The sequence below is a fragment of the Cetorhinus maximus genome, chromosome 9, assembly GCF_964194155.1.
Source record: "Cetorhinus maximus chromosome 9, sCetMax3.hap1.1, whole genome shotgun sequence".
NCBI lineage: Eukaryota > Metazoa > Chordata > Chondrichthyes > Lamniformes > Cetorhinidae > Cetorhinus > Cetorhinus maximus.
In genome coordinates, this window is record NC_135887.1 from 110,322,880 (window position 1) to 110,345,403 (window position 22,524).

The following is a 22,524-nucleotide window of genomic DNA, read 5'->3' on the forward strand; positions in this document are numbered from 1 at the left end:
TTTGTGGAATGTCTACGAGATGGCTTTTTGGAGCAGCTTGTGGTGGAGCCCACTAGGGAACAGGCAATTCTAGATTTAGTGATGTGTAATGAGGCAGATTTGATAAGGGAGCTTAAGGTGAAGGAGCCCTTACGAGGAAGTAACCATAATATGATAGAATTTACCCTGCAATTTGAGAGGAAAAAGCTGGAATCAGATGTAACGGTATTATAGTTGAATAAAGGCAACTACAGAGGCATGAGGGAGGAGCTGGCCAGAATTGGCTGGGAGATGAGCCTAGCAGGAAAGACAGTGGAACAGCAATGGCAGGAGTTTCTGGGAGTAATTTGGGAGACACAGCAAAAATTCATCCCTAGGAAGAAGAAGCATACTAAAGGGAGGATGAGGCAACCATGGCTGACAAGGGAAGTCAGGGACAACATAAAAGCTAAAGAGAAAGCATACAATGCGGCGAAGAGCAGTGGGAAACCAGGGGATTGGGAAGACTACAAAGACCAACAGAGGACAACTAAAAAAGAAATAAGGAGGGAGAAGATTAAGTATGAGGGTAAACTAGCCAGTAATATGAAAGAAGATTGCAAGAGTTTTTTTAGATATATAAATGGTAAGAGAGAGGCAAAAGTGGACATTGGGCCGCTGGAAAATGACGCTGGAGAAGTAGTAGTGGGGAACAAAGAAATGGCGGAGGAACTGAATAGGTACTTTGCGTCAGTCTTCACAGTGGAAGACACGAGTAACATCCCCAAAGTTCAAGAGAGTTGGGGGGAAGAGGTGAGTATGGTGGCCATTACCAAGGAGAAGGTGCTAGGAAAACTGAAAGGTCTGAAGGTGGATAAATCACCTGGATCAGATGGATTACACCCCAGAGTTCTGAAGGAGATAGCTGAAGAGATAGTGGAGGTGTTAGTGGTGATTTTTCAGGAATCACTCAAGTCAGGGAGGGTTCCAGAGGACTGGAAAATCGCTAATGTAACCCCCCTGTTTAAGAAGGGAGTGAGGCAAAAGATGGGAAATTACAGGCCGATTAGCCTGACCTCGGTCGTTGGTAAGATTTTAGAGTCCATTATTAAGGATGAGATTTCAGAATACTTGGAAGTGCATGGTAAAATAGGGCAAAGTCAGCATGGTTTCATCAAGGGGAGGTCATGCCTGACAAATCTGTTAGAATTCTTTGAGGAGGTAACGAGTAGGTTAGACAAAGGAGAGCCAATGGATGTTGTCTACTTGGACTTCCAGAAGGCCTTTGACAAAGTGCCATACAGGAGGCTGCTCTGTAAGATAAGAGCCCATGGTGTTAGAGGCAAGGTACTAGCATGGATAGAAGATTGGCTGTCTGGCAGGAGGCAGAGAGTGGGCATAAGGGGGTCTTTCTCAGGATGGCGGCCAGTGACTAGTGGAGTTCCGCAGGGGTCAGTGTTGGGACAACAACTTTTCACTTTATACATTAATGATCTAGATGAAGGAACTGAGGGCATCCTGGCTAAGTTTGCAGATGATACAAAGATAGGTGGAGGGACAGGTAGTATTGAGGCGGGGAGGCTGCAGAAGGATTTGGACAGGTTAGGAGAATGGGCAAAGAAGTGGCAGTTGGAATACAACGTGGGGAAGTGTGAGGTCATGCACTTTGGTAGAAAGAATAGAGGCATAGACTATTTTCTAAATGGGGAGAGAATTCAGAAATCTGGAGTGCAAAGGGACTTGGGAGTCCTAGTCCAGGATTCTCTTAAGATTAACTTGCAGGTTGAGTCGGTAGTTAGGAAGGCAAATGCAATGTTGGCATTTATTTCGAGAGGACTAGAATATAAAAGCAGGGATGTGCTGCTGAGGCTTTATAAGGCTCTGGTCAGACCACATTTAGAATATTGTGAGCAATTTTGGGCCCCGTATCTCAGGAAGGATTTTCTGGCCCTGGAGAGGGTCCAGAGGAGGTTCACGAGAACGATCCCATGAATGAAAGGCTTAACATATGAGGACTCTGGGTCTATACTCGATGGAGTTTAGAAGGATGAGGGGGGATCTGATTGAAACTTACAGAATACTGAAAGACCTGGATAGAGTGGACATGGGGAAGATGTTTCCATTAGTAGGAGAGAATAGGACCCGAGGGCACAGCCTCAGAGTAAAGGGAAGACCTTTTAGAACAGAGATGAGGAGAAACTTCTTTAGCCAGAGAGCGGTGAATCTATGGAATTCATTGCCACAGAAGGCTGTGGAGGCCAGGTCATTGAGTGTATTTAAGACCGACATAGATAGGTTCTTGATTGGTAAGGGGATCAAAGGTTACGGGGAGAAGGCGGGAGAATGGGGTTGAGAAACTTATCAGCCATGATTGAATGGCGGAGCAGACTCGATGGGCCGAATGGCCTAATTTCTGCTCCTATGTCTTATGGTCTTATGGACTAACAAGGCAAGGGAATACACAATGAATGGTAGGACCTTAGGAAGTACAGAGGATCAGAGGGACCATGGTGTACATGTCCATAGATTCTTGAAGGCAGCAGGACAGGTAGATAAGGTGGTTAAGAAAGCATGTGGAATACTTGCCTTTATTAGTCAAGGCATTGAATACAAGAGAAGGGAGGTAATGATGGAGCTGTATCAGGCATTAGTTAGGCCACAGTTGGAGTACTGTGTGCAGTTTTGATCGCCACACTATAGGAAGGATGTAATTGCACTGGACAGGGCGCAGAGGAGATTAACCAGGATGTTGCCTGGGCTGGAGCATATCAGCTATGAAGAGAGACTAGATAGGCTAGGGTTGTTTTCCTTAGAGCAGAGAAGGCTGAGGGGGGACCTGTTTGAGGTGTACAAAATTATGAGGGCATTGATAGGAAGAAACTTTTCTCCTTAGTGGAGGGGTCAATAACCAGGACACATAGATTTAAGGTAAGGGACAGGAGATTAGAGGGGATTTGAGGAAAAATATGTTTTCACCCAGAGGGCGCGGCGGGGCGGGGGGGGGGGGGATGTGGAGAGGTTCTGGAACTCACTGCCTGAAAGGGTGGTAGAGGTGGGAACCCTCAACATTTAAGTAGTATTTGGATGAACACTTGAAACACCATAGCTCACGAGCTATGGGCCAAGTGCTGGAAAATGGGATTACAGTAGATAGGGGCTTGATGACCAGCATGGGCATGTTGGGCTGAAGGGCCTCTTTCTGTGCTGTAAAAATCTACGACTCTATAACTGGGACACTGGGAATAACTCCCCTGATGGAGTTTAGAAGGATGAGGGAGGATCTGATTGAAACTTACAGAATACTGAAAGGCCTGGATAGAGTGGACGTGGGAAAGATGTTTCCATTAGGAGAGAATAGGACCCGAGGGCACAGCCTCAGAGTAAAGGGAAGACCTTTTAGAACAGAGATGAGGAAAAACTTCTTTAGCCAGAGAGTGGTGAATCTATGGAATTCATTGCCACAGAAGGCTGTGGAGGCCAGGTCATTGAGTGTATTTAAGACCGACATAGATAGGTTCTTGATTGGTAAGGGGATCAAAGGTTACAGGGAGAAGGCGGGAGAATGGGGTTGAGAAATTTATCAACCATGATTGAATGGCGGAGCAGACTCGATGGGCCGAATGGCCTAACTTCTGCTCCTATGTCTTATGGTCTTAGCGATGGTGTGGATATGTGATTTGAAGCTCATCTCGGGGTCAGATGCAACACCAAGATGCAAACAGTCTGGTTAAGCCTCAGATAGTTGCCAAGAAAAGGGATGGCATCGGTGGTTAGGGAACAGAGGACACACAGTCACGGACACACACATGCAAACACAATCTAATGCAATGGGCTGGATAATGTCTGAAGTTATTTCAGTGCCTGAATTGAATTATGCTCATTACATATTTAACATATAGCTGATTCCCAAATGTACTGACTGTAAACCTCTAGCCTTTCTTTTGCAAATTTCAAATTAACTTTTCTAGCAAAGGAAGTTCCCTCATGTTGCAAAGCCATCATTCAGATTAGTCCCTGAATGAACCTGAAGGAATAGCAACTAGTTCCATTTTGGTGCAGGATGCTCCCACAGCTATTTGTTACAATCCTGTTAGGGACCGTTAACGTTTAAAAAAGAAATCCGAACAGCCAGCAATTACCCGACAGAACTATGCCTCAAGATTTTACGTTTTTAAACAAAAACAAACTTTATTGTATATAAAGAGAAATTAAACAAAGCAAGAACCACTAACTTAACACTATAGCTTATAAAGGCTTATGCTATGAACTCAGTTCTACTTTTTACTTCCCATAAGAGTTTCCTTATCTTACAAAATCTTGATGGTTTATGCACTTTTCCTGGGACCAACCCAAAGGTATGCCCCAGCCCCTGGAATTCACTTTAATTCTTCCCAGTAGTCCAGCTATCCTCCAAGGTAAGATTCTATAGGGGTCCTTCCATTAGCTTTTGGCTCAACGATCCTTCACCTTTACAGACCTTTTCACGACTGTGAGAAAGCAGATAGCCAATTGCTTTCCCACAGCTTTCCAAGCTAATTCTGCTGACTGCTGTCTGCCAAAAGGTTCTGTGAGGACCACCATAAGTTTCTTCCACTAGCTGTAGGCAAATCTTCCAGCTGCTATTTCCTCACAAAATCCAAACTGAGATTGAGCCCCACCTGCATTCCACATCGTGAATGATGAAGTTAGTATTTTCTCTGCTTGAAGGGCAGACCTAATTAACTACCATTTCCTGTTAGCTCTCTCAATCCAGATGCAGTCTACACAAAAGCAAAGCTACAACTGCCTTGGTGCCCGAAACTGAACTGCTTGCTTTTGTCAGCAAACACACTTAGATAACTTATACAAAAGAACCTTCCACCCCAATATCCCATTTCTTTGGCAATGTGGCATGCTTTGAGGCATCCTCAAACAGAAATGTAAATTATTATTTTACCTTCAACACAACTCTTTGATTCTGCAACCCATATGAATAATTTATATTGCTAATGCAGTTTAACAACTCTTTCTTTAGGCTCCCTTAATCCATGAAGAAATCTCATGTTTGTAAAGCTCATTTCAGCTTTCTTTCACCTGGAACTACATACATAATTTAAATCTTTTTTTTTTGAAGTAGGGACAGACCTGGCTCTATTATGCTAAGATAGAAAACACCATAAAGTCTACAGTTTTCACAATGTTAACTCTAACCTCGAAGATAAACATAAGTTTAAGTGTAATCAGCTCCAAGCTTGTTTGAATTGTATTTACATCACAGTTATTACCAGTTTCTCAATTACAATTTTCCTTTTATCTTACATTTAACACTTTAATTCCTAAAACTAAAAGTCATATTCTAAAACAAATAAACCATGAGAACCAGATTTTCACATATTAAATAGCAATTGGAAATTTCACTTGCTGGTATAGATATTGTGTTTCAGGATGGCCTGATTTTACCAATAAACATCCATCAATATGAATAACTTTCTTGAAATAAAAAGAGCAAGTTCTGGACACACAATGCAAGTTAGTAAAGGTTAGAGTGCAATTTAGTTAAGTTTAATGTTGAGACTTTCTACCCTCTTGTAAACTTGAGGTCATTCAAAACTCTGCTGCTGTTTCCTAGCTTGAACCAAGTTCCGTTCCCCTAACACCCTTGTACTTGCTGACCTACATTGGCTCCCGTCAAGGAATACCTTGATTTTAAAATTCTCATACCTGTTTACAAATCCCTCCATGTCCTTGCCCCTTCCTATCTTTGTAAGCTTCTCCAGCCCCACCACCCTCCGAGATATCTGCACTCCTTTAATTCTGGCCTCTTGTGCATATCCGATTTTAATTGTTCCACCATTGGTGGCCATGCCTTCAGCTGCCTCGGCCCCAAGCTCTGGATTGCCATCCCTAAACTTCTTCACCTCTTTACTTCTCTCTTCTCCTTAAAGACACTATTTTGAACCGACCTCTTTGACTAAAATTTTGGTCATCTGACCTAATGGGCTGTAATTTACAAACTCGCCAACGTTGGATTTGAGGGATACCCCAATGATGCGCTGGGGAATCCCTCTCAGAAGTTCCCAGGTAAGGGTTTGCATGGCAATTGCCCAGAAGTGCACACTTCCTCTGGACAACGAAATGCGAAAATGCAATTTAATTGACAAATTTTGGATGGTTCCGCCAGGGCTACACCAATAGTTACCCAGAAAAATTAGAAATAAAACCTCTTCTAATTTCTGGGTAACTATTGTAAACACCCAGACCAACCCCCACGGGACTCCCCCCACCTCCCCACAGGACACCACCCACACCCCTGACCCCCCCACCTCACAGGATTCAACCCACATCCTTGACATCCCTCCCCAAGGGACTCCTCCCACACCCCCACAAGGACCCCCTCCACCCGTGGGCCTGCACACTATTGACCTCTGATCACCCCTGCAGGCCCGACCTGATCTCCCCTTGACCTTCAGTACCCCCCCACTCTCCCATCCCCCCAACCTCCAAACCCACTCTACCCTCCCCCCCCCCACCATCCTCAAATCCCCCTTACACCCCCCAAATCCTATCCACTTAGCTCAGACACTTACCTTCTCCCTGGTCTGTCAATTTTACTGGCCTCTTTAAACTTGACTGCTTTATGGCAGCTAGTGCTTTAAAAAAGGCAGCGTAGCTTCCTTGAATCCGCCAGAGAGCTGCACTTCACTGGGGCTTGCGAGGCAGGCGAGGTCTCTCGATGCAGGCCCAAAGCAGCGCCAGTGATCAGAAGAGTCAGCGTAATTTTCGAAGGCAGGTAAGTATGTATTTACTTCTCCTAATTCCTGTTGACCATCTCTTTCTGACGCTAGTCAGAAGTTACGACTCAATAGCTCTTTATGTGGCTTGGTGTCATACTTTGTTTTAAAATGCTCCTGTGAAGTGCTTTTGGGATATTTTATTAAAGATGCTAGATAAATATAATTTGCTGTTGTCTTTTCAGCACAGTTAATCAAACTTGATATTCCCAGCGTTTTCTTTTCCTCTGTTAATTATTTTCTGAGCTTGAGAATTCTAAGTTGCATTTATTTGCACAACAGAGAGTACCTACCTGTTGTGCTCATCTCTCCAGGCCCTAAGCTCCGAGAAAATATCATCTCGGGTTCTGCTGTCAATTTCCAGTGAATCATAGGTGTGTTCTGGCAAGTGAGAATACTGACTGAACCAATTCCCTGCTTCATCACTTGATGCCTAAGAAAGATGAACAACAATTAATGGGTACATCTGCAGCAATCATATCGTTCCAACATTCATCTGCAGTTTGTACCTTTAGCTTTGTACAGTATGTATAAAGCAGGGCTTTCCAAACAGTTTTCCATTACAACCCCATTTTCACACTTGAAAATTAATGCAATCCCAGGTGCCAATAGAAACAAAATAGCAATAAATCAGGATCAGTGTATAATTATTAAAGTTCGCATATTATATTGTATTATATGAATATGAAAATCTGTAATGAAAATCCTGGCTTTTGATGATTGGGCTGCTGCCGGTCACAAAATTTGTGCCGTTTCCACTGCCACAGCTCCAAGAAGCCACTCAAGGAAATCTCTAAAGTATTTATGTAAACCATAGTTACGTCATATCTCGCCTGATCAGAGCTGCCTCAGCCAATATAGGGAGTTCCTTATGAGGGGACGGGAAATTAATATGATTTTATTCCTTGTAACCCCATTTGTTGTTTCTGTGTTTTGGAACCGCAGGTATAAAGCTTCAAGTTCCCCTCCAACATGGCAGTCAAAATTGCACATGATATTATCCCACAAATAGTAAAGTGAAAATGACCAGATAACCTGTTTTTAGTGTGTTGGTTGAGGGATAAATATTGGTCAGGACAGCGGAGAGAATTCCCCTGAATTTTTGAATCAGTGCCTCAGAGGTGAGAGCTCTACCCACTGAGTCACAACTAATCAAACTCTTTTCTAAGTACTCAAGTCTTCAGAATGACACCACATCATTTGGAAAAGAATTGACCTATTCGATTTTTACAGATTTGCATGTCATCCTTTTTTCCTGTTGTGGCTACTGATTTTTAATAGAGGATGATGGATCCTTCATGACAATGCTTACATAATCTGAGGTGGTTAGGCTGGAGATGGCGGTGCATGGAATACACTTTTTTCAATATAAGAACAAGATCTTATACAAGTAATATAATGCATTCCTCTGCTGTTACAGGGAGTGATATGTAATCTGAAACAAAAACAAAAAAAGCTGGAAAAACTCAGCAGGTCTGGCAGCATCTGTGGAGAGGAATACAGTGAACGTTTCGAGTCTGTATGACTCTTCATCAGAACTAAGGAAAGATAGAAATGAGGTGAAATATAAGCTGGTTGAGGGGGGTGGGACAGGTAGAGCTGGATAGAGGGCCAGTGATAGGTGGAGGCAAAGAAGAGATTGCCAAAGATGTCATAGACAAAAGGACAAAGGGGTGTTGACGGTGGTGATATTAGCTAAGGAATGTGCTAATGGTGACATTAAGGGTAGAAAGCAGGACAAGCAAGGTACAGATAGCCCTAGTGGGAGTGGGGTGGGGGGAAGGGATCAAAATAGGCTAAAAGGTGGAGATAAAACAATAGATGGAAATAAAATTAAAAATCATGGAAATAGGTGGGAAAAGAAAAATATGTTAAAAAAATTTATAAATTATTGGAAAAAGGGGGATCGGAAAGGGGGTGGGGATGGAGGAGAGAGTTCATGATCTAAAGTTGTTGAACTCAATGATCTGGCCATTTAAGGCTACGTTTGCTGTTAATATGAACATTGGAGGTCAATTGGAGACAATTTTTTAAAGAACGTTGTGAGGTCAATTAGAGCAATTGTTTCAAGCACATTCTGAAGTCAATTCTGAATATTTTCTGTGCCTGCTGTTGTGAGGATGTGCAATTTCTAATTTTTCTTATCTTGGCTGGATTTTTAAAAAATAAACTGAAAGCAGTAGAGGCTACCCAGATGGCTACTTTACACAACTTGCATTCCGCCAAGTGGGATGGAAAGAAAAGACATTCAACCCCCTGGGGAGCGTGAAAGACCCCATCTCCTGTTGGCTTGACACTATTCAGAAACTTTGCAAATGTTTCTGAGATGAGACATCAAAATGCAATTACCTGTTCCAAGAGCAATGACTGCAGCAGACATGGGCAAACAGAATTTCTCTCAAATATACAGCCAGCAGGATACTTTAAGGGACTGTTTTACCAAGCAGGAGAGAGATCAAGAGAATGCTATACTGAAACAGGCTGTCATATCTGTTTGCACTCTCTCTCTCTGAAGTATTGTGTCTGGATTTGCAAAGTAACCATCCTGAGAAGAAAAATCTACTGCAAATTGAGATCTTTTTGGAATAAAACATGGAAATCTGCTCCATACAACCAGGAAGACAATGGAACAAACATGGGATCACCGCATCAAGACCAGCCAAAGAACAGCTAATCCTATACTCCTTTGTTTTATCTTCATGAACTGTGAAAAAAAAATCCTTAAGTCTATCCTCTTATTCTGCCTTCTGTACGGGTCTGTGTGTATGTGGTGCCAGTCTAGTGTGTATGACGTATGAATGGTGGTTGCAATTTACACAGTTTTTTTTAAATTCGGGAAATAATTTCAATAAACTCGTCTTGTTCTTTGTTTAACCTAAGAAAACATGTCTGACTAATTCTTTACAATCTGAAAGTGTAAATAGCTCAACTGTTGCAGCACTGCTTAAATTCTTTAAATTCACAAAAACCTTGTAACGGTCAGACCTGGAGCGGGAGAATAGGGGAGTAATTTCACCCCTCCTCACGTGGTTGTAACACTGGACAAGTTTTGCTGAAGCCTACAGAGACTGTGATTATTTGTATCTTTAAAAATATATATTTTTACTCTACAAAGACAGTAGTGATCTGCATGGACGTTTGCACGTGCACACACACACACCACACACACACAGCTGTGAAGATATCAAGTAATGGAATGACACTTCCAAAGCACTGATGATGGAAAAAGTGAAGAGAATTGATTTGAGGGACAGACAGAAGGTTTTGAGAGTACAACAATGAAGAGGCAAAGGGGAACTTCACAAGAGGAGAAGTGTAAGTGATTGGATGTGTCCAGGCTGTTGTGGAATCCTGAACTTGCTTCAAATAGGCCAACTTGGGTAGCAGGTGTAGTGCTTGCTGGAGGATTTTTCTGTACAGCAGACACAATTCATGCATCAGAAATACATAGCACAACCACATGATAGACTTATTCCAAATACTGTCAATAAAACCACAGAAAAGCCTTACGCCTTGCTTCTTCTTCCGAGCTCGAAGAGCTGTGACAGGATTTCCACAAAAAATGCTGCCAGCACCTGGAAAGAAAATTAAGTAAACATTAAGGTGGTGAGTCTGTTAATTCTGGATGTATATTTATTACGAAATGACTATTTTGGCAGGATTTGTCTCAATGTTTAAATAATGCCAAGCTCTTCCCTCTGATGTCACTCAATCATCTCCTTTTCCGGAAAATTCCCAGATCCCTCCTGAATTTGCTAGCCATCTCCCTCAATAACTTGATCTAAACATTTCCCTCACCACCTCTAGAAACCTGTTATTTCTAAACTATCTGCTCGCTTATCCTTTGCTGTGCTCATGTCCCTGGTGACTATGTCAGGATGGCTCCTGCTGGTGCTAAAATTACTGGAGTTTGTTGGGTCAGTGGGAGCACACCTCATTTGCATGGGACTGGTGGGAGTCTGTGACTCGAGGGGTGCCTCTCTGGGTATAACCAATTCTTGTTAAGTCAGGGATTTCCCCTCTCCAGCTCTCCCTCAGCCCATTCCGTAAAGAGCCTGATCCAAATTGATCTGTGACTCCCTGGTGTTGTTGGCTTTGTTAGCTGACAGCCTTGCTGTAGTGGTCTATTGTTCTCTCAATATCCCTTGCAGTTGGCAGTGACAAGGCAAATTGATCATATTTTCATATATATTTTTGATCAACAAAAATAAATTTTAAAATCTTCACTAATGATTTTAGAGTTCAGAGATCAGAAGAATTTACCATTAACTTGCGACAGTCACCTTTTATAAGTTGCTCTGAAACACCCACTTTTTTAACAAATCTTCCTGTGTACCACATATTGATATGATTTGCCTCAGTTATTTCTAGCCTTGAGTTAATTTTCTTTTAATCAAAAAAGCCAAGCTAATTCAGAATACTCTGCACTTTGAGGTCAAATTATTTACAATTTGCTCACTCTGGTACATTCCATTTTTTTCCAAGGACATTAGTTCTTTCACTACAGTAGATATTCAGAAGATATGGCAGATGATGTTTCTGGATACTCAAGGTACATTTGTATTATTGTACTTCATAACATCAAATGCAATAACAGTGAATACACGTTTTCAAGACATTAAGGGGAACAGACAGGGTAGAGAGGGAGAAACTATTTCCGCTGGTTGGGGAGTCTAGGACTAGGGGATATAGTGTAAAAATTAGAGCCAGACCTTTCAGGAGTGAAACTAGGAAATACTTCTATGCACAAAGAATGGTAGAGGTTTGGAACTTGCTTCTGCAAACGGCAATTGACGCTAGATGAATTGTAAACTTTAAATCCTGAGATTGATAGATTTTTGTTATCCATAGGCATGAATGGATATGAGGAAAAGCTGGGTATATGAAGTTAGGTCGCAGATCAGCCATGATCTCGTTGAATGGAGGAATAGGCCCAAGGGGATAAATGGCCCGCTCCTGTTCCTATATTCCCACTTAATTGAAAAGAGCAGAAATACTGAAAGGTGCAAAGGATATCAGAATCATTGAAACATTCCACACACAAGGGGGCCATTCAACCCATTCTGCCTGCAAAAGAGTTATCAATTATTCCCACTCCCCTGCTCTTCCCCCTAGCACTGTAAATTAAATTTTTCAAATATTATCCCATTTTCTTTTGGAAGTCACTATTGAATCTGCTTTTGCCATACTTTTTAGCAGCACATGCCAGAACATAACAACTCACCGTGTTAAAGAAATTGATAGCACTACTTCAAAAGGGATTAATTATAGAAAGAACTGACGTTTCACTACCATGTGTTAGGTCGCTCGCGCCATCATGAAGCCTGGCATCAGGAATTCCTGTCCTTAAGACGCCAACAGTGGATCCTGTGGAGAGTCTCCCAGCGCTGTGTGGCCTCTGGGAAGTTGATGCCTTTCGAGATGCGCAATTCTGGTGCTTTCGGGAAGCTGGCTTCCTGGTGGTTGTACTATCACCTGTATGTTGAAAAAGAGTTTGCTTTTACAGAAGGCTATCAACACATATCTAAAAAAAGACTCATTTTGTGAGATAGTAAGGATTTGCATACATTTTTACACTGACTATTCAAATCAAATGTATTGAATATGATACTTAACACCTAAAGGGTCTGTCTATTGTAGGCTTGTCCAACCCACGGCCCACATCAGACCCCCTGAAGCCCATCCACGTGGCCTCCGGAGCCAGTTTTCAAAATGCAGGTCAAACAGGTAAGTTGGAGCGGAAGATTCTGCAAGGAACTGCTCCTCCAATCACAGGCTGCTTCTCTCCCTTTTCTGCTGCTGAGAGGCTCACTAGTGAGCCTATCAGCAGCAAACGCGAAGAGAAAAGTCCTGTGATTGGAGGAGCAATGAACACCAGCAGCTGTGAATTTGTTGGGGAGATAAAGGTTCTCTTTCAGGAACGGAAGGATGAGAGAGTGAGAAAGAGACAGTGTGCTGGGAGCAGGTGGGGTGGCGATGAGTGTGCTGTGGGGTGGTGGGGAAGTTTCACGAGAATGCCAGGGCCCCAGTGAGGCCTCAGGAAGGAGAGGCTTACTTCGAGGCCTGGGACTTAGAGGCTGTGGAGCCCAGGGTTGGGAAAGAGGCTGGCTGGCGTGTGTGAGACATTGAGTGTGTGTGCGTGCGTGCATGAGAGAGAGAGAGAGAGATGGAATTGAATGTAAATGTAGGAGAGGGAGACTGAGCATGTGTGTGTGGGGCAATGACAGACTGAGTAATTTTATTTTATTCATTCATGGGGTGTGGGCTTCGCTGTCTAGGCCAGCATTTATTGCCCATCCCTAGTTGCCCTTGAGAAGGTGGTTTTTGAGCTGCCTTCTTGAACTGCTGTTGTGAATGTGGTGTAGGCACACCCACAGTGCTGTTAGGGATGGAGTTCCAGGGTTTTGACCCAGCAACAGTGAAGGAACGTGATATATTTCCAAGTCAGGATGGTGAGTGGCTTGGAGAGGAACTTCCAATTGGTGGTGTTCCCATGTGTCTGCTTCCCTTGTCCTTCTAAATGGTAGAGGTCATGGATTTGGAAGGTGCTGTCTTAGGAGCCTTGGTGAGTTCCTGCAGTGCATCTTGTAGATGGTACACACTGCTGCCACTGTGTGTCAGTGGTGGAGGGAGTGAATGTTTGTGGACAGGGTGCCAATCAAGCGGGCTGCTTTGTCCTGTATGGTGTCAAGCTTCTTGAGTGTTGTTGGAGCTGCACTCATCCAGGCAAGTGGAGAGTATTCCATCACACCCCTGACTTGTGCCTTGTAAATGGTGGACAGACTTTAGGAGTCAGGAGGTGAGTTACTCACCGCAGGTTCCTAGTCTCTGACCTGCTCTTGTAGCCACAGTATTTATATGGCTAGTCCATGTTCAGTTTCTGGTAAATGGTGTGTGTGGGAGTGAGAGGCTGAGTGTAAATGTGCGGGAGTGGGAGAGTAAGTGCGTATGTGTGTCTGTTTAGGAGTGAGAGATTGACTGTATGTGTGTGTGTGTGGGATTAAGTGTGTGTGTGTGCGTGTAGGGGAGAGAGAGAGCAAGAGGGAGTGTGTGGGATCGAGAGTGTGTGTATATGCGTGAATGTGGGATTGAGAAAGTGTGTATGTGTGCGTGTGGGATTGAGGCTGCGTGAGTGTGTGGGATTGAGGCTGCGTGAGTGTGTGGGATTAAGACTGCGTGTGTGTGTGGGACTGAGACTGCATGTGTGTGTGGGATTGAGACTGTGTGTGTGTGGGATTGAGACTGTGTATGTGTGTGTGTGTGTGGGATTGAGACTGCATGTGTGTGTGAATGTGGGATTGAGACTGTGTGTGTGTGTGTGTGTGCGCGAATGTGGGATTGAGGCTGTGCATGTGTGTGTGGGATTGGGACTGCGTGTGTTTGTGCGTGTGGGATTGAGACTGGGTGTGTGCATTGCGACTGTGCGTGTGGGATTGAGACTATGTGCATGTGCGTGTGTGTGTGATTGAGACTGCATGTGTGTGTGTGCGTGTGTGATTGAGACTGCATGTGTATGTGATTGAGACTGTGTGTGTGTTTGTGGGATTGAGACTGAGGGTGTGTGTATGTGTGTGTGCGTTTGTGTGATGGAGACTGTGTGTGTGTGTGTGTTTATGTGATTGAGACTGTGTGTGTGTGTGTTTGTGTGATTGAGACTGTGTGTGTGTGTGATTGAGAGTTGTGTGTGTGTGCGAATGTGGGATTGAGACTGAGAGTGTGTGTGTGCGCGAATGTGGGATTGAGGCTGTGTGTGTGTGTGTGGGTTTGAGATTGTGTGTGTGTGTGGGTTTGAGATTGCATGTGTGTGTGGGATTAAGACTGCGTGTATGTATGGGACAGAGACTGCGTGTATGTGTGATTGAGACTGTGTGTGTGAATGTGGGATTGAGAAAGTGTGTGTGAGAATGTGGGACTGGGACTGTGTGTGTGTGAATGCAGGATTGAGGCTATGCATGTTTGTGTGGGATTGGGACTGCGTGTGTGTGCGTGTGGGACTGAAACTGGGTGTGTGGATTGCGACTGTGCGTGTGGGATTGAGACTGTGTGCATGGGATTGAGACTGTGTGCATGGGATTGAGACTGTGCGTGTGGGATTGAGACTATGCGTGTGGGATTGAGACTATGCGTGTGGGATTGAGACTATGCGCGTGGGATTAAGACTATGCGCGTGGGCATGGGACTGAGACAGAGTTTGCGTGCGCATGGGACTGAGAATGTGCGTGTGGGATTGAGACTGTGCTTTTGTGTGCATGTGCGTGTGTGTGATTGAGACTGCGTGTGTGTAATTGAGACTGCATGTGTGTGATTCAGAGAGCATGGGCAGGGTTTTCAGTTTGATATGTGGGGGCGGGCCCCGCACGTCCGCGCGTAAAATGACGTGCGGTGACGCTGGGCGAGCGTCCTGATGTCACCGCGCGCTATCGCAATATTTCGCCGGGCGGGCGCATGATGAAGTCCAAGTGCACCCTGCCATTAATTAATGGGCCAGTAATTTCAATCGACAGTGATTTTTAGGCACCCGTGCGATCTTCGGGTCAGCGCACGGGCACAACAGGCAGGCGGGTAAGAGACTTTTCTATGAACCTCATCCACGGGCAGGATAAGAGGGCTCTGTGGGGTGGTCAATCTGCTTTGTGGAGTATTTATTGGATGAAGTATTTTAAACTTGCCTGTAGCAGTTCAGAACGCATTCCAGCAGCTTTCTGTGTAATTTTAACCTTCAGGTCAGCACTCCTGCAGTCGGGAATCTTTTGTGGGCCTGTAGCTTTCCGGAAGCCTCCCCTTAGCCTGGGTATGGGATCTGATATGTCCACTGGAGGCAGCTCCTTTGAGGAGGAAGGGAGGGCTAGGAGGAGGAGGCCTGGAGTGCACATTCAGCCTCCAGGGGAGCCATCTTTGGGAGTACAGGCACAGGCACAAGAGGCACAGGGCCAAGAGGTTGTCCAAGGTGCAAGGGGCTGCAGAAGACGCCACTATCCTGCTGCCAGGGTATACAGGCGGTGAGGCAGTTACCTCAACATGTCTGAGGTGCAGTGCCGAAGGAGGCTCTGACTGTCAAGGAAGACAGTCAACTATGTCTGTCAGACGATAGGCCCTGAGATCTCCCCCAACTGTGTGGGCGGACACCCCATGCCAGTGGCTCTGAAGGTCACAGCTGCCCTCAACTTCTATGCCTCTGGCTCCTTCCAGGGGTCGGTGGGTGATCTTTGCGGTGTCTCCCAATCAGCTGTCCACACTTGTGTCAAGCAGGTTACAGACGCTCTGTTCAGGGTGCATTGACCTTCATCCACTGGGACCAGGAAAGCCAGGCACAGTGAGCCAGAGGCTTCGCGGCCATTGCTGGCTTCCCCTGTGTCCAGGATGCAATAGACTGTACACATGTGGCCATCAAGGCGCCAGCAGGTGAGCCCGGTGCCTTCATCAACAGGAAGGGCTTCCACTCCATGAATGTGCAGATAGTGTGTGATCACAGGATGCAGATTCTGCAAGTTTGTGCAAGGTTTGTGCAAGGCAGTTCCCACACCTACATCCTCAGACACTCCCAGGTGCCGGGGCTCTTCAGTGCTTTGGCCCGGCTGGATGGATGGCTGCTGGGTGACAAGGGCTATCCCCTCAGGAGGTGACTCATGATGCCTCTCTGCCATCCAATATCAGAAGCTGAGCATTTTAATTTTCAAATCAGATGTTCTCCCAATTGTAAAACAATACTGTAAGCAAGCAAAAATAAATTATAAGGACCTAATCTCAGGCCAACACAAAAGCACCAGTGAGAAACCCATGGTGTGCCTAATGTGCCTTACGTTTCCATTTGCGGGTGCTACATCTTGGTGCTGCCCCATCGCTCGAGTGGCACCTGAGACAGCCTGCTGACTCTGCTGTCCTGTTGGCCTCGATGACCTTGGCGGTCATCCTCTGGCCTGTGGAACCTGCGCTGGGCCCGCCTGGGAGGGATCTGCCAGTTCCACAGCTGACATCTCCACAGTCATCGCAGCCTCACCGGATGATACAGTCACTGGGAGAGGGGCGGAGGGGCTGGTGCCCTCATCTGGAGCGCCCTGAGAGGAGCCCGCAGAGATGACAGGCAGCTGCTGCGCCGACGTGAGGTCGCCTCGGACCTCCCTGCTCATCGTGGATGAATGGGCAACGAGCTGGGAAGCTTGAAGCCCAGACCATCTCCCACACTGGCACTGACCAGCTGTGGCCAATGGTGCTGTGAGGGCTTGCAGGTCCGAGTGTAACCCCACGAGAGTCGCCACTCTCTATATGGAAGAAGTATGACACTCTGCCATGAGGCTCATTGCATCAATGATGCTCCGCGTGGACTCCTCCACCACGGACACCAAGCGAAGCACAGCCTCACGTATCACTCCCAGATGCTCCTGCACACCCGGCCGCATTTCCTGCAGCTGCTGCGCCGCAGACGACTCCAGAGGCACATCATCATGCCCCGACTCAGCATGTGCCTGGTCCCCTGTAGTCGTCCGACTGTTGGCGCCATGGGCACTCTCTGTCTCTGCCAGCTCCTCCAGCGATTGTGAAGTGTCCTCTCCACTGTGCCTTGCGGCACTAGCCGATGTTCCAATGCCCACAGAGGTGCTAGTATCTGCGCTGGTGCCTGCCTCGCAGAAATAGTGTGATGTAGGTGAGACTTGAGGGCCCTCAGGTGTGAGAGGGGGCATCTGCAGTTCCTCCTGGCAGCCATGCTCTGATGATGCTGAAATGAACAACAAGGGCAGTGGATCAGTTAGCGTACACATAGTGACAGACTTCATCCCTTTCCCCCTGGCTCATTGTGCGCTCAACCTTCCAGAACCAATGGACACGAACGTTGCTGGGGTGGTAAATGGTGAGGAGGATAGCCTTACATTACAGGAGGATACAGACGGGCTGGTCAGATGAGCTGATGAGTGCCATATGGAATTTAATGTGGACAAGTGTGAGGTGATGCAGTTGGGCAGGACAAACAAGGCACGGGAATACACGATGAAATGTAGGACCGTGGGAAGTAACGAGGATCAGGGGGACCTTGGTGTGCATGTCGACTGGTCCCTTAAGGTAGCGGGACAGGTACATAAGGTGTTTAAGGAGGCATATGGCATACTTGCCTTTATTAGCCGAGGCATAGAATATAGCAGCAGGGAGATAATGTTTGAACTGCAGAAAACGCTGCTTAGGTCACAGCTACTGCGTGCAGTTCTGAAATTGACTTTATGGGAGGGATGTGATTGCAGTGGAGAGAGTGCAGAGGACGTTTACTAGGATGTTGGCTGGTCTGGTGAGTTTCAGTTATGAGGAGAGATTGCATAGACTGGGGTTATTTCCCCTGGAGCAGAGGAGACTGAGGGGGCACACGATTGAGCTGTATAAACATATGAGGGCCATAGATAGGGCAGACAGAAAGGAACTTTTCCCTTTGGCAGAGGGATTAGTTTGGCAGGGGGCATAGAGTTAAGGTAAGGGCCATGAGGTTTACAGGGGATGTGATGAGCAACTTTTGAACACAGAGGGTGGTGGGAATCTGGAACTCACTGCTTGAAAGGGTGGTAGATGCAGAAACCCTCATAACATGTAACAAGCATTTGGATGTGCACTTGCTATGCCATGGCATACAAGACTATGGGCCTAGTGCTGGAAAATGGGATTAGAATAGTTAGGTATGTGTTTGACCCGCGCATCCTCAATGGGCTGAAGGGCCTTTTTTCTGTGCTCCACACCTCTGACTCTATCACTCTGTGACCGAGCAGTGTTGCAACAATAACAAATTTAACAATCATCAGTGCTATGGATGTTGGGAGGACATTGTGGATCTCACTGTTGGCCTCAAATACCTGGCTGTTCCACCCCAGCCTCACCAACACCAGTTGACCTGGGTGCATGCCGCCTCTCCAGCTCAAGGGCCTCCTGCTCAAAGCGGCTTAACATGAGGAGGTGAGACTGGCTGCCTCCAGTCCTCGAACGCGCCAATGCATTATGAGCATTCTTCTCCTGAGAAAGAGAGAACACCATTCATTACGGCAAATTGCACATGGACTCTGCCCGCACACACAGCACCCCAACCACAGTGGGCCATATCAGGCCACCAGTGCCTCCTCTCCCCGCTACTGCTGATCATTCACACAAAGATAGTACGCCTGCTCCCAACCCCCCCTACGGCCACCTTGGACACATGCTGCATACATCACTTTAGGAACCACATGGTACTTGCTCCGGTAGTAAGGATGTGCAACTACGTGCAGTGTCGAGGGCAGCAGATGGTTCTTTGTCACGACACCTTGAGGCTCCCCTTCCACCATCTCATCACCGTGAATAGGACATGTGCTGGAGTTCTGAGTATGTGCCTAACTGCACCTTCTGCAGGTTGCCCCACAGACTAGTCATGTGCGACTTAAGACATGATGTGGGGGAGAACTCATCTTCTCATGAACCACTCAGGCTGATCTAAGCATGGGCACTATCTGCTTGCCCACCCAGCGAAGGAAAAATGCCCTACATGATTCAATGCAGTCACGACAGTAAGACTCGGGGGGTGGCCTCAAAGGCTAAGGTTACCTGCTTGGTTAAATGCCCAATGCCAACATGGTACTCACCCTGCCAGAGCGCAACAAATCATTGAAGCGCTTACAGCACTGAATCCAGGTGCGCCGCACCACGTCGTGGGAGCTCACCACCTCCGCCACCTCCTCCCAGGCACGTTTCGTCATGTGGGGGGGCCTCCTCCTCCCATCCTGGGGGACCAACACCGCCTGCCGTGCAGCCACCTCCTCGAAGAGGGCAACAAGGCATTCATCTGAAAAGTGAGGGGCACATTGGCCCCCCGCTGGCCTACCCTGCAGCCTGCCCTGCTCCTGTGGCAGACCCTGCAGCCTGGCCTGCTCCTCTGCCCTTCTCTCCAGTCTGGCCTGCTCACTCGACTCCCTGTGGTGCGCCCTCGAACTGGCCATTGGCAGCAGCCTACAAAAGGCTGCCAGGCCTTCTTTTAAACATGCTGCCAGGTTGCCATTGGACCCGGCGGTTTGTGCATGCCCGCCGCCGCCCACACACTCCTGCTATCCACGGGAGTCGGCAAATACACTGGCCGGGCCTTAATTGGCCCACTCGCGTAAAATGGCGGCACGGACCCGATCACGGGCCGTGTTCGGGTCCGTGCCCACCCACAATGGAAAATTCTGCCCCATGTGTGTATGTGTGATTGAGAGTGTGTGCGCACGCGTGTGTGTGTATGTTTGAGACTGTTTGTGTTTGAGACTTTGTGTGTGTGTGTATGTTTGAGACAGTGTGTTTGAGAGGGTGTGTGTTTGAGACTCTGTGTTTGAGACTGTTTGTGTGTATATTTGAGACTGTGTGTGTGTTTGAGAGGGTGTGTGTTTGAGAGGGTATGTGTGTTTGAGACTGTGTGTGTGTGTTTGAGACGGTTTGTGCGCGTGTGTGTATGTTTGAGACTGTGTGTGTGCGTGTGTTTGATTGAGACTGCATGTGAGCGTGTGCGTGTTTGAGCCTGTGCGTGCATGTGGGATTGAGACTGTGCGTGCACGTGGGATTGAGACTGTGCGTGTGGGATTGAGACTGCGTATTTGTCTATGACTGAGACTGTGTGTGTGTGATTGAGAGTGTGCGCGCGCGCGTGTTTGTGTGTGTATGTTTGAGAATATGTGCGTGTGTGGTGTGTGTATGTTTGAGACTGTTTGTGTGTGTGCTCGCATGTGTTTGAGACTGTGTGTATGTATGTTTGAGACTGCGTGTGTGTCTGTATGTTTGAGATTGCATGTGTGTGTGATTGAGACTGCGTGTGCATGTTTAGGACTGTGTGTGTGTTTGTGTGTGAGAGTGGGTTTGATATTGCGTGTGTGTGAGTGGGTTTGAGACTGTGTGTGTGTGTGTATGTTTGAGAATGCGAGTGTGTGCGTTTGAGGCTGGTTCTGTGCGTGTGTGTTTGAGACTGTGTGTGCATGCACATTTGAGACTGTTTGTGTGTGTGTGTGTGTATGTTTGCGACTATGGGTGTTTGAGACTGTGTGTGTGTGTGCGCGCGTTTGAGACTCTGTGTGTGTGTGTGTGAGACTTTGTGTGTGTGTGTGTTTGAGACTGTTTGGGTGGGTATGCTTGAGACTGTGTGTGTGTGTTTGAGGCTGTGTGTGTGTGTGAGTATGCGTGTATATGTTTGAGACTGTGTGTGTGTGTATGTTTGAGACTGTGTGTGTGTTTGAGACTGTTTGTTTGTGTGTGTTTGAGACTATTTATGTGTTTGAAACTGTGTGCGTGTGTGCGCATATTTGAGACAGTGAGTGTGTGTGTGTGTGTGTGTGTTTGAGACTTTGTGTGTGTGTGTGTTTGAGACTGTTTGGGTGGGTATATTTGAGACTGTGTGTCTGTGTATATTTGAGGCTGTGTGTGTGTGTGTGCGTATGTGTGTATATGTTTGAGACTGTGTGTGTGTGTGTGTATGTTTGAGACTGTGTGTGTGTTTGAGACTGTTTGTGTGTGTTTGAAACTGTGTGTGTGTGTGTGTGTGTGTGTGTGTGTTTGACTTTGTGTGTGTGTGTTTGAGACTGTTTGGGTGGGTATGTTTGAGACTGTGTGTGCGCGCATGTACGTGTGTGTATGCCTGAGACTGTTTGTATGTGTGTGAATTTGAGACTATTTGTGTGTGTTTAAGACTGCGTGCGTGTGTGATTGAGAGTTTGTGTGCGCGCGTGTATGTTTGAGACTGTGTGTGCCTGAGACTATTTGTGTGTGTTTGAGACTGTGTGTGTGTTTGAGACTCTGTGTGTGTTTGTTTGAGATTGTGTGTGTGTTTGTTTGAGTGTGTGTGTGTTTGTTTGAGTGTGTGTGTGTTTGTTTGAGTGTGTGTGTGTTTGTTTGAGTGTGTGTGTGTTTGTTTGAGTGTGTCCATGTTTGTTTGAATGTGTCCGTGTTTGTTTGAGTGTGTCCGCGTGTGTGTGTTTGAGACTGAATGTGTGTGTGATTGAGAGTTTGTGTGCGCACGTGTAAGTTTGAGATTGTGTGTGTGCCTGAGATTGTGTGTGTTTGAGACTGAATGTGTGTGTTTGAGATGGTTTGTGCGTTTATATATGTGTATGTTTGATCCTCTGTGTGTGTTTGAGACTGTGTTTGTGTGTGTTTGAAACTAAATGTGTGTGCGTGTGTTTAAGATGGTTTGTGCGTGTATATGTTTGGTACTGTGTGTGTTTGTGTGTGAGAGTGGGTTTGATATTGCGCGTGTGTGTGTGTGAGATCGAGACTGCGTGTGTGTGTGAGATTGAGTGTGTGTGCGTGTGTATGTATGCTTGAGACTGTGTGTGTGTCTGAGACTGTATTTGTGTGTGTTTCAGGCTGTTTGTGTGTGTGTCTGTGTTTGAGACTGTGTGCATGCGTTTGAGACTGTGCGTTTGAGACTATTTGTGTGTGTGTGTGTTTGAGACTGTGCGCGCGCGCGTTTGAGACTGTTTATGTGCGTGTGTGTTTGAGACTTTGTGTGTGTTTGAGACTGTGTGTGTTTGAGACTCTGTGTGTGTGTGTGTGTGTGTGCGTTTGAGACTGTGTGAATGTTTGTGTGTGCGTGTGTATGTTTGAGACTGTTTGAGTGTGTGTATATTTGAGACCGTTTATGTGTGTGTGTGTGCTTGAAGCTGTTTGTGTGTGTGTGAGCCTGCGTGTATGTTTGAGACTGTGTGTGCGCGTTTGAGACTGCGTGTGTGTGAGTGGGTTTGATATTGTGTGTGCGTGTGTGTGTGTGTGAGATTGAGACTGTGTGTGTGTGACTGAGAGTGTATGCACGCATGTATGTGTGTGTATGCCT

At 46.3% G+C, this 22,524-nt stretch overlaps 1 protein-coding gene across 2 annotated transcripts in view; it reads right to left on the reverse strand.

The window, feature by feature from the left end:
• Nucleotides 1-22,524, reverse strand: part of lrrc56 (leucine rich repeat containing 56) — a 138,849-nt gene that overhangs the window by 11,387 nt on the left and 104,938 nt on the right. For both annotated transcript variants that reach the window (XM_078549338.1, XM_078549339.1), the window contains 3 exons: nucleotides 12,021-12,203; nucleotides 10,239-10,303; nucleotides 7,022-7,161 (listed from right to left, as the gene is read on the reverse strand). In XM_078549338.1, the coding sequence (XP_078405464.1) occupies nucleotides 7,022-7,161; nucleotides 10,239-10,303; nucleotides 12,021-12,203 (388 nt within the window). The remainder of the gene's footprint in view (nucleotides 1-7,021; nucleotides 7,162-10,238; nucleotides 10,304-12,020; nucleotides 12,204-22,524) is intronic.